At 39.2% G+C, this 13431-nt stretch overlaps 1 protein-coding gene across 1 annotated transcript; it reads right to left on the bottom strand.

Annotated features, from left to right (window-relative positions):
* Positions 1 to 62: 62 nt before the first annotated feature.
* LOC308676454 (vomeronasal type-2 receptor 26-like) lies at positions 63 to 3553 on the bottom strand (the record flags this gene model as incomplete). The annotated part of the gene is made up of 4 exons (XM_081342269.1): positions 63 to 964; positions 1946 to 2072; positions 2324 to 2551; positions 3005 to 3553. 4 exons carry the CDS (start codon positions 3551 to 3553, stop codon positions 63 to 65), a joined length of 1806 nt encoding a protein of 601 aa, XP_081198395.1.
* Positions 3554 to 13431: the final 9878 nt, after the last annotated feature.

Genomic DNA, 13431 nt, shown 5'->3' with positions numbered 1-13431 from the left:
TTTATATTGGAGTAGGGGGAAGTTTGCATTGAAACAATGGGCAAATTGAAATCACAAGTTTTTCACAAGTTTTTCTTTGTTAGTTGCTCCTTTGTATTCAGATCAGGTCTCAAAATAATGATGTAGCATTTGGGGAAAAATATGCAGCCCAGCAATCCGGCTGCAGAAGCCAAAATGGAAAAGACTTCCATAGCCACCATATATTTGCCCTTCGTGCTCAAGTAGGTGGGAACAAATGATACCCACACACTACAAAAGACCAACATGCTAAAGGTGATAAATTTGGCTTCATTAAAGCTGTCAGGCAACTTCCTAGCTAGGAAGGCAACTGAGAAGCTCATAGCAGTCAAGAATCCCAGAAAACTAAGAACGGTATAAAACATAGTGGTCGAACCTTCATTACATTGTAAGACAATTTCCTCAGCCATAGAGTGCACGTCAGAATCTGGGAATGGGAGAGAAATCGCCAGCCATGCTAAACAGATCGTGAGTTGAGTCAAAGAGCAAGAGAGGACAATAGAAAGAGCCAGCCTTTGCCCCACCCATTTCTGTATTTTGGAGCCTGGCTTTGTGGCCATGAAAGCAAGAACAACTAGGGTTGTTTTGCCCAAAATACAAGAAAGAGCTACAGAAAAAATAATACCAAAAGCAGTTTGACGCATGAGGCATTTCACTTGATCAGGTTGCCCAACAAAAAGGAAAGTGCAGAGGAAGGAGAGCAGAAGGGCAACGAGAAGGGTATAAGTGAGGTTCCTGTTGTTGGCTTTGACAATGGGGGTGTCCTGCTTTTTAATGAAGATTCCCAGCATCATAATGGTGATGACAGAAAAGAATAGACTAACAATGGACAAAGTGACTCCCAGGGGCTCATTGTAAGATAAGAAAGAAATTCTTTTTAGAATGCAAAGAGTTTGAGCCTTGTTTGGATATCGATCTTCTAAACATTGGAAGCAATCAACTGCATCTGGAAAAAGAAAAGAGGATGGCCAATTTCAACAAATAGTCAGGTAGTGTTGTGATTCAGGGTCAGCCTGTGGGTTTGGCAGTTGGGTCGGACGATTCAGAGGAGGAGGAGGGGGGTGTTGGAGAGCCTGCAGGGAACAGCCCGGAGGCTTCGCAGAGCCCTCAGCCAGGCCCCTCCCATCTGGTCACTACGCAGACCCAGCTGTGTGAGCGTGACAGCGTGGATGAAGATGACCCACAGCTGGCCCTGTTCAAGGACGCCTGACGCAGGAGGCAGTCAATCAGGAGTAAACAGAGGAAGGCAATGGGGCACCTCGGAAGGAGGCAGAGAGAAGCCACGCCTTAAACTGTTTAAAAGGGGAATGTGTGGGAGGGCTGGTTTGCTGAAGGCAACCGTTTGAATAGCTCCTGTTTCATGGTTCGTGTTTTTGTTTGGCTCTGTTTGCTCTGTTTTATGTCAATAAATTTGGCAGGCTTACTTCCAGCCTCTTGCCTTTTTGTAAAGGGGTTGTCCCTGCCTTTTCTGCAGGGCCGGTAGTAGGCTGGTACGGAACAGGTAGCAGAACTGAATGTTAATTTAGCAGATTAATTTATTCCTAATTAAACAATACCTGTTTGTATTTAGTTCCTGGCTATAAAGGAACTCTGGTGGGAAAACATGAAAAGCGTTAAGGGGGAGGAAGATATATATTATGTTACATTATTATTTAATGGAAATAAACTCCTAATTCAGCAACTGCATACCAGTCCTTTCTCTTTCCTTTTATACGCACAAATTTCAGCATTAATTAGAAACCGTAATTGGAACAACCTAGAACAAATAAGATTAGAAGTTTATTTTTGAATTCTTTGAAATATATTTTCATTTTTGCTATTTACAAAGAAATTTGATTAAATAAAAGCCTTTTGAAGGTAGTATAAACATTCCTCTTCTGAACCACAGTTATAAAAATTGAATACTCTTGCACAGGACCACTCTTACCCATCTGTTTTGAAATTTTCCCTTTTGCGCATGGAAGGCAATTATAACAGCAAAATGGCTTCCCTTCTATTTTCATCTTCCTGTATCCTCGATAGCAATTGTCATTGCATACAGAAAGCGGTTGAACCTATCAAAAAGTGAAAGCAGGAGTTATTGCAAGGCACACATTTTTTCTAGAAACGTTTATTTCAGTATGGATTTTACTTTTAAATCATAAATGTTGGATGTCTCTGCATTTCAGAATTGCTGCTCATTATTTCTTCAAGTTGGCAGTCTTCAGTCGGACAATTTGAAGGACAAGTTCAAATCTATATTACTGAAAACAAGAATGGAAGGGGAAGAATGCACGTTGTAGTTTGAAATCTGAGCAGGAAATACCTGGTTAAACATGGCAGGCCAGGTGATGTCCTCTGCAGAAATGACAAATAGATTATCTGAAGAAGCTGTTTGGTCGATCTTTCCAACTTTGACTTTAACAAAGCTCTTGTTTGGGAAGGTGACCCAGTTGATAATGTCAAATCCAGTGTTCAAGTCTCCATTTTCATTAAAGGAGACTTTTTGTCGTGCAGAGTTATTAAAAGAGATGGTTCTCAAATAGTGATGGAGCTAAACAGAAGCAATACCAGAAAATTAATGAAAAAAAGGAAGGAAGGAAGGAAGGAGGGAAGGGGAGTGAGGGAGGGAGGGAGAAGGAGGAGGAGAGGGAGAGAGGGTAGCAGTGGTATTAGGTTATAGATCATCCATTTAATATAATTGAGCACATTAATAGAATTAGTATTGCACAAATACTCATCTTATTTCTTCTCTGCCACAGATGTTTGAACCTCTGAGAATCGCCCAGATTTTGCAGCATCTAAACCTTTTCCTCCACATTGTTGTAGGTTTTTTTTTTATCTATTCACAATTGCAAAATGTTTCAAATCTTGGAAAGATGAGGAAAATGGAGAGATAGTAGACTTAAAATCATCACTCCTGTGTTCTCATTGGCTTTATAGTTTGTTCTGCAGCTCTTTGATTAGAACAAGATTAATGGGAAATCTTTATGCATTCTCTAATTACCTGCCAGGCTTTCTGAGTAAAAAATGTTTCTCTCCTAACTTTTATTTTCCTCTGTTTAAATGTGGGGAGGCGCATGGTTTGTAAAGCATGTGCCACAGCATAAACTGCATTATAGATGCTGTAACTCTGCCCAGTCATGGTGGTATCAAAGACATTCTTAGGTACATTCTCAAACTTCTCTTCTCCAGTACACAGCTTTCCATCATCTACCAATGCATGAGCAAAGGTACAATCAAAAACCTGTTTCCAAAACAGTCTCATTAATTGGTCTTCCTCTCCTGAAGTTGGCTTTGTCATCCGAAGAAATTTATTGAATCCAGGTATCTCCTTGGAAGACACTTCAAAAGTTATAGCACCGTGGAAAACATCCATATCCAACATTTTGAGAAGGGAAAGTGATGTAAATTCCATTTGAGCTGGCATTATCCAAACTTTATCTTTTCTCTTGACTTGTATCTCTAACATTTGTTCAAAATTGGGCAAAAGTGTGATAGTGATACTGTAGTGATTTTCACAGTATAGGATTATCACATTGGCAGTGCTCTTCATGATAATAATATATATTTTACGAAAATCATTAATTATATTTTCAAAATAATTGGTAAATGTTAGCTGGACTGTCTCTTCCATAAAGTCGAAACAGATTCCTTTCTGGGAAAACAAATTAACAGCATTTTCTATGAACTTTTCATCACTCTTTTCAGGTTGGAAAATCAGTCCAATCCATGTCCACTTTAAATACAACAGCAGCTGGAGAAGACCCATAATCTCTTGATCACCATTTGGGAAAAATTGATGAAAGAAAACACCTTGTGTTTTGCCATGTCTCGATGGAGAAGATCCATAAATGAGCTAAACATTGGAGAAAGAGGGAACATGGTTTTCCAAAATGAAATATTTATTAATTTTGAAAATTCTGTTCTTAATTTATTTTGTTTGTTGCAAATATTGAAAGATGTCTGATCAATTTCAGAAGAAACGAGGAATTTTTATATATCTGCTTACTGTAATATAAGTTCAAAGCGAGAAACATCAAATATACATTAATTCAGAAAATATTATAGTGAAAATGAACCACGTTTTAATGTCTGGTGTCATGGTTCCGATAGATGAAACCCATGAAAAGAACATCAAGGAGAATTTTTTTCCTTAAAGAACATCTTATTCAGGAAGCAAAGTGTCGAGATTATCCACTTTGGTGCACTGTGCAGCCTATAAATGTGCTTAAGAAACATCTTGATTAGTTTCTGGGCTGACGGGAATCCTTTGCAGGCGATGAAATGAGCCTGCTTTGAAAAAAGATCTATCACAGTCCAACTCACCATCTTCCCCCTATTTTCAGGTAACTCCACTATAAAATCCATAGTAATTTCTTCCCATGGCTAGGAAAGGGTCCACAACCAGCTGTAATAGTCCAGGGGATTTTCCTGGAATTCTTTTCATGGTGGCACATACATCACAGCTCTTGATATAATTCTCTACATCGTGTTTCAAACCCAGCCACCAGAATTGGCAATGAACCAGATGCAGTGTTTCTAAATAGCCAAAGTGTCCAGCTTGTTTTACATCATGACCATGCTGGAGAGCATTGAGGTGGAGGGTTTCATGCAACTACAACTTCCCCCCTTTGTAAGCCAATCCATCTCTGCCCATCAAGGAGGTTTGATTGTTCTTGAACTATCAATCATTGAGGAGTTCCTGTTTTAATTTCCTCGCCCCATGGTCATCGGGGTTTGGGATTCTCAAAGATGGGTCTCTTTGTAGCATTAATTGAGAAGCAGCTTGCAGTGTAGATATGATTGCTTCATTAACCTCTTCACGCTGGCTCTTGTATTGAGGCAATCTGGATAAAATGTCAGCTAAAAAGTTTTTTCCCCTGGTATGTAATTCAAGGTGAAGTTAAATTGGTTAAAATATTGTGCCCACCGTACTTGCTTCGGGGACAGCTTGTGGGGAGTTTTCAGTGTCTCAAGGTTTTTATAATCAGTCCATAATCAGTTGAAAGGCACCTTGCTCCCTTCTCGATAGTACCACCAGTTTAATAGAGTCCAATGAATTTCAAAGGCTTCTTTCTCCCACACTGCCCACCCTCTCTCACAGTCAGTGAACTTTTTTGAGGTGTAGGCACAGGGCTGTACGACCCTCTCATGGTTCTTTTGCAATAGTACAGCTCCGACGGCTACGTGGCTGGCATCGGCTTGAATCACAAAGGGTTTCCCTGGGCAGGGGTGCTTTAGGACTGGCTCGACCACAAATAGTCTTTTCAGATTCTTGACAGCAGTTTGACAGTTCATAGTCCATGTCAGCCGCTGGCCTGGTCTTGGCTTTCCCCCATCTTTGTCAGTTTTTAACAAGTCTGTGAGGGGTAAAGCAATGTTGGCAAATGAGGGGATGAATTGTTGGTAAAGGTTGGTGAACCCCAGAAAGCTTTGAAGCTGTTTGTGAGTTTTGGGGTTAATGTCATGGTTCCGATAGATGAAACCCATGAAAAGAACTTCAAGGAAAAAAAATTCTTCCTTAAAGAACATTTTATTCAGGAAACAAAGTATTGGCACTACATAGTTGAACCCAAAAACTAAATTCCCTTCCCCTGGAAACAAAGTAACAAAGTGCAATTCCTGCTCCCAATAGGTTGTCGTGATTCACATTCTCCAATTAGCTTAAAAAGCGGGCTTTCTCTGTAGCTCTTCAGCCCGGCAAAATATTATCAGTTTGTCTTTGGGTTCCCACAAAGCAGCATTATTATTATGGCTAGCTGAGCTCGAGCATTCATCCCACCCCACCCCCCTTCTGTGCCTGATTTCTAAATACCAGAAAAAGCATATTAAAAGCAAAGAGAAAATGGCTGCATTTTTCATCAGTTGTCAGAGCACGAACATCCAACATCCAACATTTACAGCGTTGACATCTATATCTTCTAGGTCCTGATTGAGGAAGGAAACCCTCAATACACACATATCATCAATTTTCTTCTCATAGGAAATGGAAGACATTTCAAGAAATGAAGTAATGATAGGATGAAGTAATGATGGGATGAAGTAATGACGGGATGGTGAGATAGGATGAGTAATTGAAGAACATCATTTCAGCTATTTATCTTTTAGTTTCTAGTATTTTTTGCTAAGTACTTGATGCATTTTACAGTATGATGAGCTATAAGGGAATTAATGGTCAAATAAATATTTTATTTGAATTTCATATTGATTCATTTGTAATACATAGGGTTTTTTGTTACTTGAGTCATCATGAAAAATTCATGGAGAGGAAGGAAGGAAGGAAGGAAGGAAGGAAGGAAGGAAGGAAGGAAGGAAGGAAGGAAGGAAGTATATTCTGCAATATAAAGATCAAGATAACTATTCCCTTTACTTCATCAAGTCCATGAATCCTTTACTTCATTATTAAATCATGGTGAGAAAATGGATGCATGAAATGAACTGATATTTCGTTAGAGTGCATTAATAAATAATCCAAGAAATCAAATAATTAATTGATTCAGATTCATATTGATGAATAAATCTAGCAGAGTACCAAAACATATCCATCTCATCTGCAAGGTTGACTCAGCCTTCCATCCTTCCGAGATAGGTAAAATGGGGACCCAGATTGTTGGGGGCAATAAGCTGACTTTGTAATAATGCTGCTTGGGGGGGGAAAGCCCTAATAATAAGCAGGCATATACATAGAATGAAGGCTATTGTTAAGCAGATTGATTTGTGCTTTAAATTGTAAGCCGCCCTGAGTCTTCGGAGAAGGGCGGGATATAAATGGGATTAAAAAAAAAATAACTTGTTCATCCCTCTCTGGTTTGCCATTTTATTTCCAATTCACAAAATCTAATGTAAAAGAAAAAAAAAACAAGATTATTTGTTGTTATTGTATTTTTAAAAAATAAGTATGTAAAAGTAAAAGGAGGGAGCATTTTTAGACTTGCAAGATTCTTTATGGTAACTTTACAACAGAAGATTTCAGGATTTTGTCTCCTAATCTGCATAATCTTGAAAGGCTGACATCAATCTTGAAAACTGGATAGCATTTGCTCTCCTGCCTTAATGTTCCAAAGAATGAAGTGTGTTTGGGGGTCAATCAGGAGATGTTTTCTCAAGTTACCCTTCTGGTTTAGGCCCAGATTATATTTATCAGAGTGTTGAAATTGCCTGCAGCTCTTCCTCCTGCCTCTCAAGATTGTTCTTACAGTCTACTAAAACTTTGTTGAAGAACAAATCTTACCTGAGGCATCTTGTAGACATTCAAAATGTTTGCCATGAAAGGAAAGATGGAAGAGTTAGGTCCCGCAATGACAGAAACCACCCAATCCTTGACATCACACTTATAGTTGGGCATGAATCTGCCCTGTGTTGAAACAAGCTCCATTGAAGCCAGGTTAGTCCATTTCGCCATGAAATAACTATTTGAGATTTGAAGACCCAGACTGATGTTGGATAATATATTATTGTTTTCGTTTATCTCCTTTATAGCAAAAACCAAGGCTAGGATATGTTGATAGTTCTGTAGGAAATATCTGTAATGAGAGATACATTACAAATCATATTTCTCCTCCTGAAGTATGACATCGCAGAACCGCCAATAATTTTCACTAAGCAACAGATGAACTGCTTCAAAGGACATTAATAATTCTATTAAAACATATCAGTAACTCTTAGGCATACTGTAAGTTATATAGTTTCAAAAGGTGATTTGAGAGTGGAGCATTTAAAGAGTAAGAAAATGATGAAATCACTGAGTTGAGAGCTGTTATAAGTGTGTATGTATAAAATTTTAATTTGTCCAATAAGAAATATGAGTGTAATCAATCTATATTGATTTTAGAATGAAGCAAGAAACAGAACAAATAATTTGTGCTGCAAGTAATATTATTTATTTATTTATTTGGTTTATATACCACGCTACTCCCAAAGGACTCAGGGTGGTTTACAAGGCAAAATTTAAAAACAATACAATATAAAATTATGAGTAATCGACTATGCTCCGTCAACCTATTGGAGAAAGATATATGGTTTAAGATATGCTACAGTTAAGAAGTGAAATTCTTTACGCAATCTCATCAACCAGATCTTCAGATGGGTGCCTTGTGAAACCAACTGGATCAGATATCATGTAGAATTGAGACAGTATCCCAGCCACTATGAAATCCCCTGGCAGAAAATACTTGTGCTTAATAAGGGGAGGTTTCTCCATAGCACATGCTTTAGTACAAAGAATAAGGCATGTAACTCCTGACAGTAACATTGCCAATGTTGCTATCACTGCCATGGAAAATGTTTGTCACCACATATGAACCATAGCCACCTTCAACAATGAAACATAAGGAAAAAAATCTTCTCACTGATTAGAATAGCCTCTATAAATATTCTTTCCTAAATAGGAAATTGTTGCAGCTCTAGCATTTTGGTCACCCAACTAACAACACTTTTCAACCCTGAGCTGTTCTTGGGTAATTGTCCCTTGAAATTCCTCAAGGATTTGAGAAGAATCTACTTCACAGATATTCTTTAGGTAATTATAGGGGAAATCAATGGACAGTTAATGAAGCTCCTCTGAGATTTTGAGTAGAAATTAGAATGATGATATTGATGGACTAGGAAAAGGTACTCATAACTGTGAACTGTATAGGAGCTAGAGGGGAAAAAAAGAAAATGCAAATGCAAATGTACAAATGCTAGTTCTTTAGCTGTAAATGTTTCATTCTGTGGAACAATAAAACTACCTAACTTTCCCGTTAGGAAGAACATTAAAGCATGACTTTTCCAAAAAGCCAAAGAGAAACGGACCCACCATATTATAGGATCACACTCACATTTTTTATTGTTTTGAGAGGTCTTTAAGCACTTTGGTTATTGTATTTGTAATTTAATTTTATCATGATATTTCTTTTTAATTTGTAAGCTGCTCAGATTCCTTTGGGATGGGAACAGTGTGTAATGCCTTGTAAGCAACCAGATAAAAAGGAATAACATTGGAGAAAAGTTTTTAATTGATTCACTTTTAGAGAGTGAATCAATTTTGGAAGAGAACGTTCTTAATATTAAGAGAACCCTAGTTTTCAACACTGTTTTTATTGAAAAATAAATAATAAATAGTAAAAATATAACTTGGCTCTTTTCACTCATTTCAAAGGGTTTTTAATCTATTCCCTCAAAGTCTCCTGATGTGGGCCATATTTTTTTTTGCATGTGATTACTGACATGATCCCCCACCTGATTTAATCAATCAATTATCCACCATTGATATTTCATAGCCCTGCAACAAATCTTTTTGATCACAAAAATGGGAAATCAATTAGAACACTCCTTCCTCTTTAATTGTGAAATAGCTTTAAGGAGTTTATTTATTTATAAATGTTAACTCCTTCCTTCCTTCCTTCCTTCCTTCCTTCCTTCCTTCCTTCCTTCCTTCCTTCCTTCCTTCCTTCCTTCCTCCTCCTTTTCTTCCTTCCTCTAACCTCCTAGGACCCACTAAATTTTATTTATTTATTTATTTTATTAAATTTATATACCGCCCTATTCCCGTAGGACTCAGGGCGGTTTACAGGTAAAATTAAAAGCATAACATACAAAAATTAAAATCAGTTAAAACAATTAATTAATTCAAGTCCCCGAAATTTAAAACTAAAACCTAATTAAAATTAAAACCCCTCAGTCTGGGCCAGACAGCTCAAAGAGCCAAGTTTTCAGGTCCCGGCGAAATGAACGAAGGTCGGGGGCAGTCCTAAGTTCCGTGGGAAGTTGGTTCCATAGGGCCGGCGCACCCACAGAGAACGCTCTTCCCCTGGGAATAACCTGCCGGCATTCCTTAACTGGCGGTACCCTGAGAAGGCCCTCCCTGTGGGAGCGCATAGGACGATGGGAAGTTGATGCCGGCAGCAGGTGTTCCCTTAGATAATCCGGACCCAAGCCATTTAGGGTTTTATAGGTCATTACCAGCACCTTGAATCTCACCCAGAGGGCAACTGGAAGCCAATGCAGCTCGCGGAGAAGAGGTGTTACACGGAAGTATCGGGAAACTCCCATCACAACTCGCGCGGCTGCATTCTGCACCAGTTGAAGCCTCTGAGTGGTCCTCAAGGGCAGCCCCATGTAGAGAGCATTGCAGTAGTCTAGCCAGGAGGTCACGAGCGCATGGGTGACTGTGCGTAGGGCACATCCATAAATGCACATCCAAAGACAGCAGCACTCATAGGATGCCAGTTCTTTATATTGATTACAGCTCATCACATAGCAACCAAAGAGCCCACCTAGCACACTCATCTAGGTACTGAAGAGGAACCAAGAAGTATGAAAACTGCAGAACACCACATAGTAGGAGCCTCGGGCAGAGTTTTCTCTGACACCCATCCAGATCTATAAAAATACATGGGGTGGAACAATACAGTGGGCACATTCTCCCTGAAGCGGATATTGAGGGTAGAGAATTTCATAGAATACAATTTCTGTTCAGGCTCTGGATGATCTGGGGTAGATCTATGATTGTCATGGTGTTCTTTGACTTTTGACCCACATTGTATCCCACTCTTAAAGGTAAAGGTAAAGGTTCCCCCGCACATGCGTGCTAGTCGTTTCCGACTCTAGGGGCCGGTGCTCATCTCCGTTTCAAAGCTGAAGAGCCAGCGCTTGTCCGAGGACGTCTCCGTGGTCATGTGGCTGGCATGACTAGACGCCAAGGGTGCACGGAACACTGTTACCTTCCCACCATAGTGGTCCCTATTTTTCTACTTGCATTTTTATGTGCTTTTGAACTGCTAGGTTGGCAGAAGCTGGGACAAATAACAGGCGCTCACTCTGTTACACGGCACTCGGGATTCGACCCACCAAACTGCCGACCTTCCGATCGACAAGCTCAGCGTCCTAACCCACTGAGCCACCGCATCCCTTATCCCACTCTTAGAGAAGGCTAACTGAAGTCTGCTGTGGAGAAGTGAAATGGATTCAAGGTGATCAGACAGAGAGGTTGCTCTTAATTAATATTTAAAAGGCGAGGAAAGGGTTTTAAAGGTGCTAGCCAGTCCCATAGTTGTGTGCTCCTTTATGCCCACAAGCAAGGCTGCTGAGCCTTCTTTTCATGCCTTTCCAGAGATCAGGAGAGAGAGGGTCCTCCTCACTTATGGGGGGGACAATATTCCACAGGGTGGGGGCAACAACAAAGAAAGTTCTCTTAAGGATTCCACAATATAAATTTCTTGGCTGACAGAATCCCCAACATACTTTCCATGCCTGATATGGTGGGACAGACCAATGCAATGAGATAAAGACGGTTCTTTATGTAACCATGTCCTATGCCAAATTAGTCACTACAATGTCCCACAGTCGTACAATTTTTCATCTGCAACCTTTGCTGCTAGATTTCAAGAATCAAAATCAATGGGGAAGTGAGTGGGAAGTTATAAATGGAAAGCAGAAGACTACAGAATGCTGCAACTTCACAGGATTCATCTAACAATGGTAACTGGGAGGGCCAAAGATGCTGTTGTGTGAATTGAGTGCATCTCTTAGTTCTTCGTCCCAATTAATTTCAATGAGCAAGATTACCTAGATTTTCTTCCTCAAGTACATGCTTGTACAGAAATAAGTCATGAATAAAAATATTAAGGGGCCTTTTTTCAAACTCTGTCAAATTCTGATTCAGATTGAACCTTAACATCTATCACTGACATGAAAACCTCCGGAGGTAATGAAGTCTGCAATCCTAGGCTAGGACAGAATGACAGATCTCAAGTTAAAGATGGCCACTGCATTGATGGCTTGGACATCTAAATCCTCTAAGTCACCAAATAACTGGTAGGTATCTGCTAATGCAGAGGAACAGGCAGAAGAAGCTTTGAATTTCCACTGTTTAGAATGTACAAGTGTGAACACTAAGATATTCTATGTAACATTTCATTCCTGTTAGCAAACTGATTCTGTGGAAGTCTTTATCTATTCTTCTTAGTAGCAATTTTCCTAAAGGGAACCAAAGTTATTGTCACTTGATAGAACATTGCAGGTTTTTTTCCTAATTATGAAACTCTGCATATAAATTTTCCTCTTGAATTTTTCAGAGATATTTGACAGATGATTGTGTTGAGATGATGATGGAGTGAAGCTATGTTCAGATCTATGGTACTGAGTTCAAGTTCATTTGAACTGCCTGAATCTCCTGATTTCCTGGGAGTGTGACAACTGAATGGCATACAGACTGACTACAAGCAGTGGCATGACAAAGGAGCAACAATGGTGCACTGGAAGACCTGCAAGAAATATCATTTGCCTGTAAGCAAATAGACGAGAAAGAACTAGAGAAGATAACAAAATACAAAGACCTACAAACAGAAATAGAAAGACTGGGGCAAAGGCAAGCAAGGGTAGTACCAATAGTAATAGGCGCCTTGGGTGCAATCCCAAAACAACTGGAACACCACTTGAACACCATTGGCATTGACAAATTTGCCATTAGTCAATTGCAAAAGATGGCATTAGGAACTGCTTCCATCCTGTGACGATATCTGTAATACCATCAAACATCCACATTTGCCTATCCCAGGTCCTCGATAGGTAGACAAAAATGCCAAATCCAGTCTGAAAATCTGACTGTGCAAATAATAATAATAATAATAATAATAATAATAATAATAATAATAATAATAATAATAATAATAATAATAATAATAATAATAATAATAATAATAATAATAATAATAATAATAATAATAATGTTGAAAGGGACACTGGAGGTCATCTATTCCAACCCCCTGCTCAGGCAGGAAACCCTATAGCATTTCAGGCAAATGGCTGTCCAGTCTCTTCTTAAAAACCTCCAGTGTTGGAACATTCACAGCTTCTGGAGCAGGTTGTTCCACTGATTAATTGTTCTAACTGTCAGGAAACTTCTCCTTAGTTCTAGGTTGCGTCTCTCCTTGATTAGTTTCCATCTGTTGCTTCTTGTCTTCCCTTCAGGTACTTTAGAGAATAGCTTTGACTCTCTTTTCTTGGATCACATGTGGTGGTAAAGATATCTTCCCCCATACAGATGTTAGCTACATGCACCACTAATAGTAGTTAATATACCCCATTACGGAATCTATAATGGTATAGACTCTCCTGGTGGGTTTATCAAAAACATTCCAACATCATGCTGTAATTCCGGATTAGCTGATGGCGTATAAATCGAATTAATAAATAGAATTCACACTGTGTCTGCCTTTTCCTTTAGCTTGTCTGAAAATATGGTCGATCAAAGGTATATGAGCTATGGTTCTGCTTATGCTCAGGAAGCTGCCAACTATTTTGGCTCGGAGCACAGTCTACACTGCAGTTGTGTGCAAGTTTAATACATTTATGTTTGTAGCTTCAAAGGGATTTGGTTGCTTTAGGTGAGCTAGATTTTGGTCACAACAAATGTTTGCACTCTGCCGCTACAGTGCAATTCTGAGAAAA

The sequence above is a fragment of the Vipera berus genome (assembly GCF_964194415.1).
Source record: "Vipera berus genome assembly, chromosome: W".
NCBI classification, from domain to species: Eukaryota; Metazoa; Chordata; class Lepidosauria; order Squamata; family Viperidae; genus Vipera; species Vipera berus.
The sequence above is the reverse complement of the archived record's forward strand: the minus strand, read 5'-3'. Positions and strand labels throughout refer to the sequence as shown.